At 49.3% G+C, this 19,992-nt stretch overlaps 1 protein-coding gene across 3 annotated transcripts in view; it reads right to left on the bottom strand.

The window, feature by feature from the left end:
* The window catches only part of RHOQ (ras homolog family member Q), a 38,451-nt gene extending 18,661 nt beyond the window's left edge, over nt 1–19,790 (bottom strand). Inside the window, exons 1-2 of one of the 3 annotated variants that reach the window (XM_019413555.2) lie at nt 19,160–19,790; nt 18,541–18,599 (exon numbers count right to left, since the gene is read on the bottom strand). In XM_019413555.2, coding sequence (XP_019269100.1) covers nt 18,541–18,599; nt 19,160–19,301 — 201 coding nt within the window. In that variant the 5' untranslated portion in view covers nt 19,302–19,790. The remainder of the gene's footprint in view (nt 1–18,540; nt 18,600–19,159) is intronic. The other 2 variants (XM_019413473.2, XM_019413399.2) reach the window with 2 other exon arrangements.
* Nucleotides 19,791–19,992: the final 202 nt, after the last annotated feature.

The raw sequence follows: 19,992 nt of genomic DNA, 5'->3' as shown, positions 1-19,992 counted from the left end.
ATGCCATTCTCTTTGGCGTATCCTCACAAAACCCTTGGAGGCAGCGCTGGGACAGGTGCAGTGATCCCGCCCTCCAGGGCACCGAGGACAGCAGCTGAGCCCAGGGCACTAGGTGAAGTGGTGTCGAAAGTCCCCCGGGAGCAGCTGGGCCGGTCAGGGGGTGGGGAGGAGGGGGGAGGGGGAGGAGGTAGCGTAGCTTTCAAACTTAGAGGTGTGGGCCCTACAGTCCAGTCAAACTGCACAGGAACCTATGTGGTTCCAGCTCTGAGCCCACCCTGTGCACCCCACTAAGGGGAGTCCTGTCGGAGCCCATGGACCAGCATGTCAACTCCTTTACTGAGTGTGTTATGTGCTGCCTGGAAAATCCAACAGCGCACAGCTCCCTTAAGGGAAGTCAAGCGATTGAATAAGACACTGGCAGCAAGGGGAAGGCCCTAGAATAGTGGATTACACGTGGGGAACCAGAGGGCCTGGTCTGAGGTCCAGCTTCGCCTCTTGTGGGCAGTGCGGGTAACCTGTAGAGGTTATTTCAGTGTCTCTGAGTCTGTTTTCTCATTTATTTAAAAAAAAAAAAAAGGCAGGGGACGGGTAGGTTAATATCACCTACCTCAGAAGGTCGTTGTTATGGTTAAATGGGATGAACGAGTCCAAAGAAGGCCTCAAATGTAGGCACAAAGTTAATGACTGGAGATACATATGCTAAGTGGCACAGGAGTTCAGAGAGGAGATAACTGGTCCACCCCTGAGTACTAGAAAAGGCTGCATGGAAAATTCCATATTACCTAATGCATCTGTAGAAGTGTCCCAAGCATGGCACAGATCTTCAGATGACTTCCCTGGCCTTCACAGTACCCCTTAGAAACTCTAAACCCTTTTTAGCCTGGTGTTGGAGGCCAGCCCCAGCTGACATCAGATTCCCTTCCTAACTTATGTTTATGGGCTTTTCTGGGGACCACCCAGTGGAAGCAGCCTGCTCCTCTCTTTCCTCTCCTGTGCACCTCCTTCTGGGCTTTTCTCTTGACTCAGAATACCTTGTCTCCCGTGTCCTCTCCTCATCCTAACCCACACACACACGCCATCTCCTCACCTAAGAAAACCGTCCAGATCCTCTCCCTACCATCCCCTGAGCTGGGAGTGTTCCTTCCCACCTCCCACTGTCATTAATACCTGTAGGTGTAGTTAACAAATCAAGGGGAACTATGGTAGGACACCCCAAGAATCTGACATGAGGCTACATTTTGAGAATTAGATAAATGAAAATCAAACCGTAGTCGTTCTAGTCATCTGCAGTGTGGGTCACACTGGAAAACACCCAAATCTAATCAAGGGGACTAAAATGTAACTAAGGAAAGCCTGTACCCTAATACGGTATGTTTTAAAACTGGCCTGGCTGAAACATAGGTTAAGTGAAAAGTCACGGTCTATACAGACTCTACCCAGAGTCTAGCAAAGGAGAAATTGCATAATTAGAGTATCAGTGTCCACTCGGCTCTGCCTGGCGGTAAGATGCTGGATGTGGCGGACACACAAATTCTGGTCACTAGAAGTCCACACTCTCACGTGGAAGCAAAAGTTCATCACGGGGATCCAGGACCCAGATAAAATACAAATTCCCTCTAAGACTTCTAACTCTGTGTGCTCCAAAGCCTCCATCCCAAGCAACCCTCTTCTGAATTCATTTTCCCAAGTAGCTCGATGCTAAGGAAAGGTACACTGGATAGCAGGCAAAGAATACCCATCGCTGTAACTAGGTTCTTTGTATTCATGTTTTCTAATTATATAAAAAAATGGGGATGACTTCAGTTAAATCAGTTAAGGCCAACTGAACACATGCATTTATCTCAGATCGCTCCAAAATCTCCTAACATGACAGTAATTAAAAAAAAGAAAAGAAAAAGAAAAGAAAAGGCAGAAAGCCACAGGGACAAAGCAAACAGAAAAGGAGACGAGAGCCACCCAATTTTAGAAGCTGGGATGCAAAAGACTGAGTAGGAAGGGACTTAACAGACTCAGGGGACCAGCAATGAGGGGAAAGCCAGGAAGCACCCATCCTGCATGACAGAAGCCCCTGAAGGTGCAGGAACAGTGGCGGCATGTTCTTCTGACATGGGTTGAAGCTGGAGCCACAAACAAGAGGATGAAGTGAGTCTGCTTGAGAAGCAGTTAAATCCCAGATTCCACTCCCCTATCACAGTGAGCACGTTCCCCAACCTTGACAAAAGGCAGAGGTATTGAGCGTCTGGGAAGGGTAGAACAGAGGGCTCCCGGATGGGAGGACAAGGTCCAGTTGAACATACTGAACACAAGTCCAGAGCACGTGCTACAAATTAAGCCTCCCACTCTGCTTCCTGCACTCGCCTCCCAGAACAGTGGCAGCCCAAGAGGAAAGGCCAAAATCTGATGTTAAAGTTTCCCCAATGAAAAGGCTCCGACAGATCACCCCTAGCAGTGGTTCTCAACTGGGGGTGCCAGGGATAGTGAGGAGTGATGTTGCCCCAAGGGAACATTTGGCAATGTCTGGAGACACTTTTGATTGTCATGACTGGGGTGGGGTGCTACAGGAACCTAGAGGGAAGAGGCCAGGGATGCTGCTAAATGTCCTACAATACACAGGACAGTTCCCCACAACAAAGAATTTTCCAGTGAAAATATCAGTAGTGCTGAGGTGGGGAAACCCTGAACTTCAGTAAAGGCCAGAGTCAGCCAGCTGGACTCACACACAGAGCTTCCCACATGTCCCAGTGCCACTCTCACAAACATGAATGGACCTCTGAGGAACGACCATGGAAGACGGAGACCAAAATGTGATACTCTGCAGGGAGACAAAAACTTTGAATAACTATCATTAATATCCTCAGAAAAATTAAAGAAGATGCTCAATCAAAAAAGTAAGACAAACCAGACTTAGAAGATGCCAAAGGGGGTGGGGGGTGGGGGTGGGAAGGAACATCTAAAGAACAGGAAAAGGCTCTTAAAAATTAAAAATAGAATCACATTTAAAGAAACAACTGAAGGGGTGGATGATAAAATTGAGGAACTCTCCCCAAAATAGAATAAAAAGACACAGAGGGAGCAAATAAAAAAAATAGAGGACCAGCCCAAGAACTCCAACATCTAAATACTAGGAGTTCTAGTATAACAGAAAAGATTAACTGGAAACAAAGAGATCAAAGAAATAAACCAAGAAAGTTTCTCAGAACTGAAGGACATGAGTTTCCAGATTGAAAGGGTCCATGAAAGCCAGCTGGATCCTACCCCAAAGCCCATGTTTATGAAATTTCAGGAGGGCAAAATGGCAGATCCTAAAAGTTTCCAGAGAGGAAAACCAGGTTCTTGACAACAAATCAACTATCAGACTGGCATCAGACCTTTCAATAGCATACATTGAAGCTAGAAGACAATGGAGCAATGCCTTCAAGACTCAGAAAGGGAAAAAAAAAAAAAAAAAGATTTCCAATCTATTTTCAAACTGTCAGTCAGGTATAAAGGAAATAAAAAACATTTTGAAAAATACCAGGTGTTAAAAGTTTTGCCTACAGTGCACCTTTTCTCAGAAAATTAATAAAAGATATACTCCAGCAGAATGAGGGAATAAACCGAGAGGACATGAAAACTACAAAAAGAGGGGCACCTGGGTGGCTCAGTCAATTAAGCATCCGACTCTTGGTTTCAGCTCAGGTCACAGATCACACGATTTGTGGGTCTGACCCTCGCATCAGGCTCTGCACTGACAGTGCAGGGCCTGCTTGGGATTCTCTCTCTCCCCTGTCTCTGCTCCTACCCAAATCTTTCTCTCTCGTTCTCAAAATAAATAAACTTTAAAAAAAGAAAGAAAAGAAAAAGAAAAAAAGAGATCCAATCCAAGACATAGATCCCAAGAGAATCCCACTAATAATGAAGGGAAATCCCAAGCTGTGCAGCAGGCTAGAGGTAACCAGCCCAGATTGAAACACATCAGAAGTCTCACAAAGGATGTATCCAAGAAGAAACTGATAGAATATATGATATGCTTGATTGCATGGAAAGGCAAGTTTGGAGTGAAGCAGGGAAACATGCAGTGAAAAAAGCAAGGCAAGAAGCAAGACAATTATTAATTCCAGGGAACAAAAAGTGGTACAGAAGGGAAGAATAATTATAGTACACTACATGGCTCAGCTAAGACAACACAGCGATAAAAATACAAATACTGATTAATGATCAAACACAAATTACACTCTAGCTACTGTGAAAGGGTGGATGGCAGGTGGAAGGCATGTGTGAAAGAGCTAAAGCCTCATCATTCATGTTGTGAAGTCAAAAGAGGGTATTTTTTTTACCAAAATAAACAGCCAAGAGTTAATGTTTTTTTATTTTTGAGAGAGAGAGAGAGAGAGAGACAGACAGACAGACAGAGTGTGAGCAGGAGAGGGGCAGAGAGAGAAGAAGACACAGGATCCGAAGCAGGCTCCAGGTTCTTAGCTGTCAGCACAGAGCCCAACGCGGGGCTTGAACTCACAAACTGTGAGATCATGACCTGAGCTGAAGTTGGACGCTTAACTAACTGAGCCACCCAAGCGCCCCAACAGCTAAGAGTTAAATTGGAGTAAGAAATGGCTTTTCTGTAAGGGAAGTGGAGAGGGATCTTTTGTTTCTCCATAATAAGATCTCACAGAATTGTTGGGTCTTTAAACTGTGTGCCTATACAATCTTAATAAAAATGAAATGACTTTTTAAAAAATTGGAGAAAACTAGCATACAGTACAAAGAAGTAAATTTCTAAAAATATTCAATATCACCATGTAGAGCCAAACACTAACATTTTGACAATTTTGTTCCAATTTTTTCTTCACATATTACATATATGCATATTTTTCAAAGTTGTAATCATGCTATATATAGTTTTGATTCCTGCTTTTCACACTTAACACACCATTAGCCTTTTCACGTATCTTTAAATATTTGTTGAAAGCCGTCTTTAATGGCTGTGATTATTCTAATACACATCATGCTGTCATTTAACAAATCCCTTTTTACTCCGCATTGATGCATTTATAATTTATCACTATTATAAAAATCGCTGTGAAATACATAGTTTCATGTAAATCTCTGTGTACTCTGAATGCTTCCTTGGCGTAAATTCATAGGAATGGGTCACTGACATGGTCTTTGCCAAATTAACCCCCAAACAATTTGGGTCCAGTTTTACTCTCAACAACGGTGCACAGAGCATCAGCTTCTCTGACTCCTGGGTATCGAAGTTTCCAACTTGTCCAATTTGATAGGTAAAATCAAAAGTCTGTATTTGCATATCTTTGCTTACTAGTTTTTATTTGCATATCTCTGCGTATTGGATGTTCACTGGCTATAGCAGTCCCCATTTATCCATGGGGATACATCCCAAGACTCCCAGGGGATGCCTGAAACTGCGGAGAACTGAACCCTGTACTAGACCTGTACACACATACTTATGATACAGTTTAAGTCATAAATAAGGTACAGTGAGAGATTCACGACGAAATAAAATAAAACGATATACTATAATGACATTTATGTGAAGTGGTCTCTCCCTCCCACAGAATATCTTACTGTACTGTCCTTCCCCTTCTTGTGATGATATGAGATGATAAAATGCCTACCCGACGAGACAGAGTTAGGTGAAAGACGTAGGCATTGTGAGGCTACTACTGACCTTCTGACGATATGTCAGAAGGAGGATGTTTCCAGACCACAGTTTCCAGACCACGGGTAACCAAAGCTGTGGAAAGCAAAACCACGGATAAAGGGCGGCGGGGGGGGGACTTCGGTATGCTTTTCTTCTTTTTGTGAGCTTTTGGTTTATGTCTTACGTCTATGTTACCACCGAGACCACATGGTAAATTAATCCTTTGGCAACCTCATTTATATCTGGATCTCTTATGAGTTAACACAAATTGGACCCATGGACCCAATGATCCGTGAGTACCTGGATCGTGTTTCTGAATCTCAACGGCCCCGCTTATCTGTGAGGCTCTGGGCAAGTGGCCAACCAAAAAGACAATTGATGTCAGCCCTCATGCTTTGCCATTTCCACCTTCTCATGGCACATCCCATTTCTACTCGCATTTTGGTCATCTGTATACATCTTCTCTTCCCACTTGACTCTAAATTCCTATCTAATGGGTCTTTATTCTGCACCTCACCTGTATTTAACAGGTACTCTGATATCTGGTGAGTAAAGACATAAAGGTAGGGAGTGGGCAGGAGACAATGATCAGAAGTACTGACAGAACCAGAACACTGGAAGGGGAGAGGGGAGACCAGCCCCACCACTCCATGAGGCAGGGGTGAAAACAGTACCAGGAGCACACAGGCGGTAGACCTTAACTTTCTGCCTCAGAACCCAAAAGCTGGTTCCCAGAGCCTTGGACAGTGTCCACGTAATAAAGATTGACAAAGAGGAATAGAAAGGAAAGAAAGACAAAGATTATTCAGCCATAAAAAGGAATGAACTACTGATCCATTCTATAACATGGATGACCTTTGAAAACATTACATCAAGTGAAAGAAGCCTGACACAAAAGGCCGAATATTGTAGGATTCCATTTATAGGAAATGTCTCGAACAGGCAAATCCATAGAGACAGAAAGTAGATTAGTGGTTGCCAGGGGCTGAGGGGAGAGGAGAACGGATAGTATCTGCTAATGCGTATAGGGTTTCTTCGGGGGATGATGAGAATGTTCTGGAATTAAATAGTGGTGATGATTGCACGACTTTGCAAATATATAAAACCCTGAATGTGAACTGAATCCCAATTTTTAAAAAGGAAGGAGAAGTAAATGCATACACTGAACAGTCTGGTCCACCAGGAATTTCTAAAGAATCACTTTCTTCCCAACACCAGCTTGCCCAGACTGTGATGCTTCCACACTGCCCTGTTAGGTGGGGGCAGCAAGATGTCACAGCTCCCCACAGGGGAGCAGGCAGCATTGGTGTCTCCTTTCCTACTGAGGCTGAGCTGAACAAGTCAGTCCACTCGCTCTCCCCCTCCCCCTGCCTTTAACAGAGTGCCACAGAACACTCTGGAGGGACGCCTGACATAAAACACACTCGAGGGCTCCTATAGATCCACACTTGCCAGAGTACCCGTTCACATCTTGGTCAATATCTTAACCAAATAGACCCAGCAGCTTTTCTGCTAATGGACACTATGAGTTAAGAAATGCGTTCTATTATGCTTAAATGGGCGATGCTTTAAAATGACCACCTATAATCTGATTTTAAAGACCTTCAATGATGTCCAGACAGATCAGAATCCCCTTTAAAACAAGCTGATAAGAAAGCTAACATGGAGGGGACGTCAACTCATCAGAAAGGTTCTTTCCACAATAATCTTTCCGACAGATTCCCCTAAATCCCACACTCACCTGGCTCCTATGGGATCCCCCAACCTTGTGCTAAATGCTAGGCACCACATGCAGCCCCCTTCTGGGGGCTTACAATCTGGGTGCTGAGTGTTTATTCATGAGTAAGACCAAATGCTAGACTGTGGCCGATACACAATTTCTCAGTTGAAATTCAAAGAGGTTCAACTGCAAGATGGCTGGAGTCACAGAGGAAGAGGTCACAGGATGCCTCAGTCTCAGAAGGACCCTCTCACTTTCTGCAGGCTTGACAAAGACCTGAAGCGCCCCCCCCACCACCCCACTCTGAAGGAAGAAGGGATCCTGCCACCTCTCTCCTCTGTTCCCCCTCACATCAGCCCCTTCTCCATCCCTCCAGAGCCAGAGCCTGCTAAAGACACCTTAAGGTAATAAATGCGAGCCCCGAACCAGCTCACTGGGGAGGACAGCCCTTTGAAAAGTAAGCTGGGATAAATGGAATTTTAATTGAACCAGACAATCAGGAGTAAATGTTCTCTCTCACTGGCAGCTCTTAGAGGGGGCATGCTTTGAGCCAACACATTTATAATCCCAATCATTATGCCACTTGACAGAGGATGTTTTTTTCTATATTGGAACAAGTTTGGAAAAAAAGAGAGGGAGGGAGGGAGGGAGAGGGGAAGGAGGGAAAGAAGGAAGGAAGGAAGGAAGGAAGGAAGGAAGGAAGGAAGGAAGGAAGGAAGGAAGGAAGGAAGGGGGAAGGGCCAGCCAGGAGAATGGAAGAGGACACTAGCACAGAAAGCTTTGGTCAGCCAGAGTAATTACTGCCAAGATGCATGTTTGAGTAACAGCCCTTCCTCCAACCGCTCCTGGTGACCTGCCTGGGGAGTTTTGATACAAAAGGACGTCATAGCTCATCTGTTGCTCTGGAACTAATTTAGCACAAACCAAACTGGCATGGTCCTCAGGGGCAGGTCTGTCACCACCCAGACTGCTAACCTCAGCCACAGTGAACACAGCAAGGCTCAGGCCCCAATCTGTCTAGCTGCTTAAAATAGAGGAGAAAAGAAGGCCTTGGCACTTAGACCTCATCAAAGATTACCAATGGAGTCTACTATGTGCACAGCCCTCGGCCAGAAAGCACATCAATGCAGCCAAGGGCAGCTTAGGAAGTTCTGCTTCAATTTTCTCCTGATAGTGCCCTTGGTCCCACCTCCACCAGATGAGCTAAGTAGGGAGCTTCCAAATATGGACAGTCCCAACCATGTGTAAAGAACTAGAAACAGGGTGTATGGAGGTGGGTTTGCTGGGGTGGGGGGTTAAAAAGTGAATAAATTATGTTCCCTGCACCCCAGGGACAGTGTATAAGGTATAAGGTAGGGGTGCATGTGTGATATCTGTGTGCACCTGTTATGTGTGTGCAGTGTGTATGTGTATAGTATGTGTGTACATACGTGGGGGGTGTATGCATGTGTCTGGTGTGTGTGTGGTGTGCGTATGTGTGTGGTATATATGTGGCGTGAGGGGGAGTGTGGGGGGCAGCAGAGTGAGGGGGAGTGTGTGGGAGGATGGAGGGAAGGGGAGGGTGGAGGGGAGTGACTTGGTATGAGGAGATAATACACAAATACTCATTAACTCAGTGGTTCTGACTTTTCAGCCCATGTCAGAATCACCTGGAGGGTCTGTTTTAACAGAGATGTCCCTGAATCTCTGATTCGGGAGGCCTGGGTTGGAGCCCAAGAACCTGGATTTCTAACACGTTCCTAGGAGACGTCTTTTGGTTCGAGGAGCACATTTGAGAACCAGTGCAGTAATTCAAACTTTTGCTGAGCATCTAGTACATGTAAGAATCCAATCTGAGCACTTTCTCCACCTATAATTTGACCTGGAGAACCCCCACTGAGCTTAGCTCTTAGGAGCAGTTCATCTCCTATGGACAGAACCTGGCCCCCTCTGGCCCCCAATGAACGGGCACCGGTTCCCCTCCCATCACGCAGTGTTGGCCCTACCCCTTGGCTGAACTGCTCGGCCTCTCCGGTAAGCCCTGCCCTTACCACAGCTCCCTGCCCAGATGTGATACTCGGGGAAAGTTTGCTGACTGACTGCATGAATGTTGTCATTGCATCCTGACAGCCACAGTGGCTGCAGCACTGGCTGGAGGATCCGGGGGTCCAGGCAGATGTGCTGTCAATGGGGACAGCTCAGGAAGGTGAGCAAAATGAGCAGCAGGTGGGAGAGGCAGTCTTAGGTTGTAAACAGGGAATATTCAGTTGTAAGTGGGACATACAGATTTGAAACTGTTTCAGTTGGAGAGTTTCCACCTACAGGGAGAAAAGAAAGGCCTAAGGCAGCCCCTGTGGGACAGAAAAAGCACCTTTGCAGGTCACAGTTGCCCTGCCCAGCAGTCCAGCCCACAAACAGCAAGTTCCTGCCAAGTCAAGGCTAGCAGGCAGAACAGGACACGAAGAGGTGGGGGGGGGGGGGGGGCGGTCCTGAATCCTCCCAGAGGAGAGTCAACTTAAGTCAGCAGAGAACTTTCCCAGCCCCACTTCCGGGGCAGAGGCTACATCCGTATGCAAATAGCACCAAGGTCCTTTCACACCCTCACCTGTACCACCTAGGAGGAGGCTCTTTTTTAAAAAATAAAAATTTTTTAATGTTTTTATTTATTTTTGAAGGAGAAAGAGACAGAGCATGAGCGAGGGAAGGGCAGAGAGAGAGAGGGAGACACGGAATTCGAAGCAGGCTCCAGGCTCTGAGCTGTCAGCACAGAGCCCAATGCGGGACTGGAACTCCCGAAATGTGATATCATGACCTGAGCAGAGGTTGGACGCTAAACCGGCAGAGCCATCCAGGCACCCCGAGGGATGGGGGGGCTCTTTTTAAGCTAGAATGTAGGTAAATGAACAAATTAACAAAACACCCTAACCTTCTAGGTAAATGAACAAATTAACAAAACACATCCAGTGTTTACAGGAGCCATTTTAGCGGCAACCCTCCTCTTCCACTTATAGCCACACATTTTACCAGCTCTTCTAGCTAGAAAAGCAACACACCCCAGGGGCACCTGGGTGGCTCAGTGGGTCAAGCATCTGACTTCAGGTCAGGATCCCACAGCTCATGAGTTCAAGCCCTACGTCCAGCTCCTTGCTGACTGTGTGGAGCCTGCTTGGGATTCTCCCTCTCCCTCTCCCACTCTCTGCCCCTCCCCCGTGCAGAAGCACAGGCGCGCACTCTCTCAAAATAAATAAACAAACTTTGGAAAAAATAGAAAAGCGACTGCACGCAGAATGTACTTTTCACATGAAACATTCAACAACAGAATATATGCAATGTAAAAGAGACATTTCACACCATCATGTTGATTAGCATGGGTAATTTAATGTAAAGAACCCAAGGCTTGGAGTGGGACAGCTTGCCCTGGAATCTTGCTGTTGCCTGTCACCAGCTTTGTGGCCTGGAACAAGCCATCATCTCTCTGAACCCGCAAAATGAGGTACACGCCACTTACTTCCTTAACTCACAGAGCAGGTGAGAGGCCTCTGGGAGGTAAATGCAAATGCAACATGCTTTGTGCTCTGTAAAAATGTCACTCAGTGAAGAGTGTGTCGTTATTAAACCCCAAATTCTATCCTGAGTCTGGGCGGGGCTGGCAAGTCTGCTGATTGGGAGAGAGGCGGCTGGTTCCCTACTCCCACCAGTCACTTGAAAAGAAACAGTGACAACAATAAAGTCCCTTCCCCCACTCTGGTGTTCTTTCTATTAAAATCAACAAGCAACACAGCACCAGATTAATTATCTCTCTAATTACTGAGTTGTCAGTTACCCAGTGAAAAACTCCATAATTTAGTTATCAGCCCTGCTCTACAAGCTGACACCGATACCAGGGATCTGGGGTCCACAGAGACACATTTGGGACATCCCCCCACGCCTGTGCTCCCCATGCTCTTCCTCCTCACTCAGAATATGAGCTCCCCATGACCCTCTGCCTGCATGACCTCATTTAATCCAAGGCTCCCCAAGTTTTCATTCATGGGACAGAGAAGAGATTATGTGTTCTGCACACAGTGGGGTGGAAGGGCCTTGAGTGAAGTGACTGAGGTTGAACAGCCCAAGCCCAGGGCTGCCTATTGGCCTTACCCCAATGCCTTGAGCCTAGGAGCCGGGAAGCTCAGATTTGATCCAATGACTCCACAAGGAGATGCAACTATAGTCCCCATTTTACAGATGAGGAAAACTGAGGTTCCGACAGGTCAAGACCCTTGCTTGGAAAGGGCCCTGGCAGAGTAACATGGGGGCCCACGGAAGTCACCAGCAGAATACTCTACTCTCTCCCACTTCCTCCTGCAAGCCTACATCTTCCACAGAGCTTATCCCCGTCACCTCTTCTCAGCTGGGACCGTGCAACACTCAGTTTCACAGGATGACCTTTCCCAGCTGCATAGGCAGACCTTTCAGAGTTCTGACTCCTCCTTTTTTCCCCCAGAGAAGAGCAGAACACAGAGCAGGCACTGCACCAACTCCACCGAACCGAACCGGTGTGGAGCCCCCAAAGCTGGTCTGGACCGTCACTCCCAGCAGGGGTCTGGTACTCAGTCCATGGTGGCTGAGAGTGACCAGGGTGATCCCATACACCATCTCTAATCCTTACGGCAACCCTGTGAAGCAGACATTATCTCCCCAGTGGGCAGGGAGGGAAGAGCCAGCGGACCAGAGAAGAGGAGCTGGGATTCAGATTTGGTCTGGAGAATCCAAAACCCACCCTTTCACAGCCAAGTTGCCTTCTCCTCAGAAGCTCTAGATGTGAAAGGCCTCAGGGAAGTTGCAAAGGCCTGAGACTGAGAGATAGTATTGGGAGACAGGCCCGCCGGTGACCACAAAGCCCCCGGGCTCTAGGTGGGGGTATAACTGATGCCTGCTGCATACCTCCATGCTATAACTCCTTTGAACTTTGGAGACTTCTGTATTAAATAAAACTTTTCTCCAAGAAACCGGTTGTGCCTGAAGCTATCATCTAAGGGCTATCGCCTTAGTCTTTGGTTAACCTTTTAGCAGAAAGGAGTTGAAGCCAAATTAAGGATCGACTCAATCTGAGAAGTATTTGTTGTACCCCTTCCATGCCCCAGGCACCAGACTAAGTGCTGGAACCGTGCTGGAGAAAAAGAAGGACAAGGCTCTAGGTCCTCAGGGAGCTCAGAGAGAGCAGAAACCGGCCCCAGAGGGGATCTACTCAGGGAACCCGGGAGAGCTCCCATGAACCGTCCACGGCTACCTAGCCTCCTCGGAGGGCCTCCCCCGCTCGCTCCCACATTTCCTCGCTTCCTTGTACGAAGCAGCTGCCTGCCAGAAAGTAAAAGAGGAACAGCAAACTGCTGAGGGCAAGGAAAGAGGCTCCTGGATCGTGGCTTGCCAAATTAGGGCAAAACCAAGCCCCTCTGAGGGAAAGGAAATCCAGCTGAGACTCAAGAACTTTAGCTTTTAAAGACCTGTGTGGTCCTCGGTTTTCTTTCTTTGTAACTGCTTCCCTTCCCTCCAACTTGCAGTTTGCTATTCTGTATCTGAGACCTCTTGGTAGTAGTGCCCGCGGCTGCCAACATATGTGTCACTGCTAGAAACTGATACCCCCGTGGAAAGCTGCTTTGTTTTGTCCTATTTTAATGCCGTTAGGTCTCCTCTCCTGAAACCCCAAATTCCACAACAAAACCGCAAACACCCAGTTTGCCCTAAGGCCCCTGACCCATGAGCTGTAAAACAATGCTTCCTACCTTTTTCGTATCCTGGCACGCACAGAAATGACAACATATGCTCAGGCCCCTTGAGGTTGCACAAGGAGCCGCGAAGATGGGATCTGAACACACCTATGACACCCACTTCTGCTACTCCTGCTGGGATGCTTTGGTTCCCAGAGCGTAAATGGCAATAAGCCTCAAGAAAACCATGAGAGAAGTGGAGGAGCCAGCCAGATCAGATGGCCAGGAAGGGGACAGGGCCCACCTGCACACAGACAAACCATTCAGAACGGATGCAGACTGCCCCCGCCCTGAGGCTCCTGCTTGCGGGACCACGGTCGGAGCTAACATATCCCAAACCCACATCACAGTGAGAAGAAAGGGAGCACAGGACATTCAGTCACTGCAGAGGCTTTGGAGCCAAGAGAGGCCATCCACCTTCCCAATGCAGAGGAGGAAACCAGCATTCAGTGTAATGTGGTGCAGGCTGCAGATATAAATAGCTTCTAAAAAGGTTAGGAAAAACGCACAGATGACAAATCTACAGTAGGTTACTAAGGGAAATCGGGATATTTAGTGCCAGCAGCTCACCTGTTGAAGCTGGGCTGGGGAGGAACTCCGTGGCTTCTCCCAGACTCTGCTTCCCAGGCCCTTCAGGGACGCAGTGAGGGGCTGCTGACACCCGGAAGCTGCAGAATGCAGGCGGGTGTTTCCCGAGCCCTCCTGAAGCTCCCCGAGCCCTCCTGAAGCTCCCCGCAGGCCCCCTCCAAGGTAAGGAAAACCTTTCTCCTAATTACATCTCTGTCCAGTTTCCATTCGCCTACTCACTCTCAATTTCCTCATCGGGCAAAAGTGTACGTTCGCAGGTACTGTGAGGATGCCTGCCTGAAGGCAGGAGGAGCCTGAGGTGGCAACACGCCACCCCCCCAACCCCGCCCCGTGGCCCCTTCCCATTATATTAGGCCCTTAGGTGCTGCCCCATGAAACACACAGAAGTCAGGGCATTCCGAGGCTGCCTCCCCTGGAGATTCCCTTCTGGAGGGAAAGTACTTCCCTGGTTACCCAGAGGGCTTGGAGGTCAGCCACAGCTGCTGGGCTACATCAAGTAAGAAACAGATCTCACTTGTCACTGAAAAGCCAACCCCAGGGACACCTAAGTTAAGGGTATTTATGGCTCTCGTGTATGCATCCTTGAACCTGTGTGTGTGTTTCAGTGAACAGACATAGCAACAGCACACCCAAAAGCATGCATGTGGACTTCCACATACTGAGGCAGTGGCTAAATCTGGAACTTTAGGGAACCTAAAAGCACCCCCAACACACACCCTCCTGAGTGTGGGTATTCCGAGATCTGGGATAAACTGGGCGCCAGTCCTTCCCTCTTTAGGGTATCAAGTTCTGCCTTCCTGCCAAGGATTAAGAGATCAGCCAGGAGCCCACAGCTCAAGAGCAGCTTGCCAGGCAGCTCCCCACCAGCTCATCTGCACAGAGAGTGAGAGCTCTTGCCACCTCCCCTGTGCTCCAAACAGTACAGGGGCAGGAGGGAAAATACTGCCTCTCCAGTCCCACCCTGAGTGGACAAGAGGGCTGCTGCAGAGCCTACCCTGAAGTCCTGAAAGCTGGGCAAGAAAGGAGAAGCTGCAGAGACTCCCAGGCCGGAAGCCAGACCCCTCTACAAGGCCCCAGCGAGGAGGAAGGCACCACTGCCCTCAACTTCCACTCCAAAACGCTGGGCAGTCAAAGCATCAGGGATGCTCCTGGGCCACCCAGGGGCTTGGCCAAGAGAGGGGGCTTCCCCTCTGGTGTGGGGGACATTGAGGGATGTGCCCAGGCAGAGCCCATGATAGGGACTAAAGCTGCCCAAAACACTCACATTCCTACTCATTCATTCTCTCCCCCAACCTACGCTCCACCCCCCCCACCCCCCCTCCCCACCTCCACTCTCGACCAATAGTGGTAGAGGGCAAGGGGGAAGCAGACTCCTCCAGAAGGCAAAAGGTCATCTACCATGGTCATCTCTTCTGTTCCCTAGTATGTAAACTGGGTGAATGTTGCCTATGGCTTTGAACTTGACTGGGGTCAAAGAGGAGACCAAGAATAAGCACATAAACTTTAAGTTCCAACCTAAGGGAGGCCCTTATTGCTGTTATTCAAATACAGCGAGTGAACATTCTGGGCGAGCATTTTGGAGAGAAAGCGGCGCTTTCCAGTCCCGTGCACTTCCTCCTCAACGCTTCTTACCTCCCAAAGTAGAATCAACTGAAACCTACATACCCCACTTGTCTCTCGAAGTGTGCACTGAACTCTTAGTTTTTCAAAGTTTCTCTTACATTACTGGGGATGCAGGCTCTGAGAAAGAAAGGAAACCATCTGATACAACAGGGCATTTAGAGCAGGGAACACTGGACTGCGTCCATGGGTCCAGTGATGGGGACTGTGGGAATCAGGAAGTACAAAGCTGGCTCCACACCTCCAGTGAAAAGGTTCTAGGATCTGGAATCTAGTGGAATTTCTATCGTCAACTCCAAACACAATACACTATCCTCTTCCACCTGTGACCCCCCTTGCCCCAACAAAACTGACCAGGGTGCAGTACAATAATTTCTTGTAATATTTATACTCATCTACTATGAGGGAAGAACAGTGTCAGCTGTTTTCACATACATTGAACAGTTTAAGCCAGTTTACAGCACTGCAGCATAGATTCTAATTGTCCACATATTTTACTACATCACAAAGGTTAAATACAGCTAGAATCGCACGACTAGTACAGTAACATGGAGATCTGAGCCCAGGTCTCTTTGGTTCAAAAGCCCGTGGGCTTTCCTCTGCTGTCCGTAAGGCTTAAACATGGATGTATACGTGTGTATGCATGTCTATGTGTTTACTTATTGTAAACATGGCTTCATAGAGGCATCACATCTTAATGACAACACAGGAATCTCCTATGTAACACACATGAACAGATATCTGGTTCAGACACTTCTACTTATCCTATCATCAGCCATGGCAGAGCCCTATCTTAAACTTATTCTTTTGTAGTCCCCAGGTGCTTAGCACAGTGCTAAGGTAGACAATGGGCAATCCTCACTTAATCTCATTGATAATTACATTGCTAAGATTGCTTATTAGTAATAAACCCTTAAATGCTGAAAGATGAATTATCACTAACTTTTATCTAAAAGGAAAAGTTCCAGACACTGGCAAAAACACCAAGGGGGCCTAAAACGCATCTTGGCCGATAGAGTAGGTGTCCGACCGCTGGGTAAAAACAGTAACATCGGAACCTTACTAATAGTTTGGTCCCACTTGGTATTGTATCATACGATACAATACAAACATACAATACAATACAAACATACATACAAACATACATACAATACAAACAGCAATCACGATGATTTATGGGAAGCCCTGGTTTTGTGAGTGGGTCCAACTTCAGGTGATTCTTTGGATCTGGGTTCTCTCCTCTGTAGCGGTTGCATACGACCCCCACTCAGAGAATGGCCATCAAGATTCCAGGTGTGTCTATAGACACACAAGGAATCCAATCAACCCAGGTAGCATCTCAGCCTCTCCTGTTGCTTCCTGTGTGTATAACCACCTCAAACTGGGGCAAATTCAGACCCGTGCCCTAATCCCAGCAATACCCGTCAGTAGCTGTGCAACCTTAAGTCAGCTACCTAGCTTCTCGGAATCCCAGTTTCCTCATCTGCAAAGATAGAATATCACTTATCTCATGGGGTTGTTTTGTGGAGAAAATAAAAAGATATTTGCATGTGGCTGTCCCATGCCTGATATGTCAAAGGAACTCAGTAAATATTAGTTGGGTCTAAAGGTGCACAGAACAGGTCTGACATACATACATCCTGTTGAACAGGGCTTGTGGTCAAACAAATGGTCATGGTGACAAGTTAAATGAGAAAAGGGAAGAGGTGCTAGTGAGAGAAGTTAAAATTAGAGACGATGTTTAAAAACCTCTCTCCTTTCAACCAGTAATTTCAACCTGTTATTTATCTACTCTGTTGCTCAAAAGTCGGTCTTACTTAACTGACAGAGTTCTGCCTCTTGCCCTCCATACGTTCTGACAGAATAAGTAACAGCTACAATACAATAAGGCAGGCATCCAAAAGGGGCCCTGGAAAGCTAAGAACTGGTTGTACTGACTTAGGACGGTCTGGTGAAAGGGGACAGCCTCTGGCACCTTGCACTGCCAACAGTTTCTCTATCCTCGGATGCTCCTCTAACTTAACGGTTTGGAAACCAGAAGCCACATCAAAACACTCTCAATAAAACATTTTTTCAGACTCTAACCTGGTACCACAATTCTGAAATCCGAATCTAGAAAAGCTATAAAGAATAGCTCCCCTTTATTGAGCACCTGTGTGTGCCAGACTCAGTGCTAAGCATCTGGCATATATTACATGAACAGGAATTTTTTCTAACATTTTATAGAAAAGGAAACTGTACTACCAGACATCCTCCAAAGCACTCTCTAAGCCCCTCAGCTGTTCACATGGCCTCAACGACTCAAGTCTGGATGACACGTGGAAATTTCTGCCCAAGGCTTCATGTCTAATCACAGGGCTGGATTCTACAAAACTTCATTACACACAATCATCCCAGCCCCACAGCAAAAGTGGGTCTGGGAAGAGGGTGGCTGGGACAGAGACAGGGAGGAGACTTTAATCCTTTAGGAGCCACCTCTGATTTGCTAATGGTCAGAGGCTGCCAGGAGGAGTGTGCATTTTCTTTCTGCACAATAATCTCTCCCAAAGAAAACCCAGACAAAGTCACCTGGCCTTCCTAAGGAAGAAAAAAAAAGCTCTTCCTCCAAGATTCATACTGAACTCCTAACCCTTCCTCTTCCTCCTTACCCCAGGGAGTGGCTGAATGGTTGTTGTTTCTTTTCTTTTTTTCCCTATGGTCCTCTGGTAACACCACAAATTACGTTTGCAGGGACTCGAGTCCCAGAGTGCAATGATGTTGTAATAAACATAACCAGGACCAAATGCCTTCCCATCATATTAGATGATGCCATTTCGCACCAATCAGGTTCCTCGGGCAGGCAGACCACTCTCCAATGAGGGACCAGACAGAGGCTGTGAGGGGGAGACCTGGTCATCTGCAACTAAAAATAAGGGCGCTTCATGATTGGCCGCTGCCACTTTGCAACAGGAGTTGGGACCCACACACCAGGCACCATGCAGAAAGCACACACAGGCAAAAACTTTCATAGCACAGGGGTTCACATGGGGTGGGCTGGGCTAGGTTTGTTGTTGCGTTGTGTGTGCTTGCCTGTGTTTCTCCTTTTCCTAATTTGCTGACTTGAAAAAAGAAATAAAGATTTGATCCAGAGGGGCCCCTCGCAGACACACCCTCCCTCTTCGACACCTCAGTTTCCAAAGGCCATTTGCAGCCACCCTGAATTGAGGAAAGGCAAGGGGATGTCGGCCAGGGGCCAAGACACTCACCTGTCCCGCCGTGTCATAGAGTCCCAGGAGGTACTGCTTGCCCCCTACGGTGACGCTGACTGCAAGGGCAGAAATGGGGGCGGGGAGAGAAGTTCAATTATCTAGGGTCTGGGGCAACCTCGCTCCCCACCTGGACTCTTTTATCTCAACCCAGCCGGAGGCATGCGGCGCTCTCGGGGAGATGTCACCCCTTTTCCCTTGTGCCCTGTTAAGTGGTGTGAGGCCGGCGTGTGATGTGATCCCCGCTGCCCACTCTCTTCTCCCAAGTCCCGTAGCCACGTCTCGCCCGGTGCCCTAAGTACTTCCCCCGGGGGTTTGGGGCAGTAGGGAGGAGGCTGTGGGAAGGTCATGGAGGTCGGCCCAGGGAGTCCGGGGGTTGGGAAGTGCGGTGAGCTGGGACTGGGCCGGGGGTGGGGAGGAGTAGAAGAGGGGTCTACCGAGCCGGCGACTGGGAGCGCCGGAGGGGAGGTCTGGGGGTGGGGCCGGGCGCCCGGTAGAGGGCAAGGCGGGGGAGGGGTGGGGAGCGCGCTCGGGGGAGGCGGCGAGGGGGCTCCGCCAAAGTTGCTCCAAAGTTCCCGGCCCGGGGAGCGGCCCCTTAGTCAGCAGTTCCGAGGCTTACCTGCGTAGTGGTCGAAGACGGTGGGCACGTACTCCTCCGGGAAGGCGTCGTTGGCATAGCTCATGAGTAGGCACGTCTTGCCCACCGCCCCGTCGCCGACCACCACGCACTTGAGCATCAGCGCGCCGGGCCCGTGAGCCATGCTGCGGCCGGCCGGCCTCCGGGCATGGTCCCCCCGGAGCCCCCGCCCCGGCCCCGGGCTCAGCCCCAGCCCGCCTGGGGGGTCCGCCTCCGCCGCCGCTCCGCGCAGCAGGGCCGCCCCCCCGGCCCCATGCAGCGGCTCCCCCCGCCCGAGGGGAGGGGGCGGCGGGCACGGGGCTCTGCCGCCGCCTCGGTCGCTGCCCGGATCCCCGCCCGGGCCCCGGTCGCCGCGCCCGCCCGCTGCCCCCGCCGCTCGGCGCCCTCTCCCCGGCCCGGCCTCCCCAGGAGGATCCGCTGGATCATAAGACTGGCCGGCCCCAGGGGAGACGGCAACTTTGGGGAGGGCAGTGGAGGGGAGGGGCCAGGCGGCTCTCCCCGCCCCGCGCGGGTCCGGGCCCCCTCCCAGCTGGGCCCCGGAGGAGGGCGGGCCCAGGCGCCTCCCCGAGAGCCGGCCGCCAGCCCCGCGCCCCCGCCCGCCGGCTCCGCGCCCCGCGCCCGGGGCCCCGCCCGCGACCGCCGCTCAGCCCTGCCCGCTCACCCTAGCTTGACTCCCCGCGAGGGCTGGGGAAGGGGTGAGGGGGAGGAGCCGCGGAGCTGGGGCGGAGTGCGGTGGCGAGGGGGTGGGGGGAAGGTGAGGCTGGGGGAGGAGGCCGAGAAGGAAGCGCTCGGGAGGAGCCGAGGGCTCCTCGCGC

The sequence above is a fragment of the Panthera pardus genome, unplaced genomic scaffold (genome assembly GCF_024362965.1).
Source record: "Panthera pardus isolate Hobbes unplaced genomic scaffold, ASM2436296v1 HiC_scaffold_25, whole genome shotgun sequence".
Lineage (NCBI taxonomy): Eukaryota > Metazoa > Chordata > Mammalia > Carnivora > Felidae > Panthera > Panthera pardus.
Note: the sequence above shows the minus strand (reverse complement) of the source record. Positions and strands in the feature narration are given on the sequence as shown.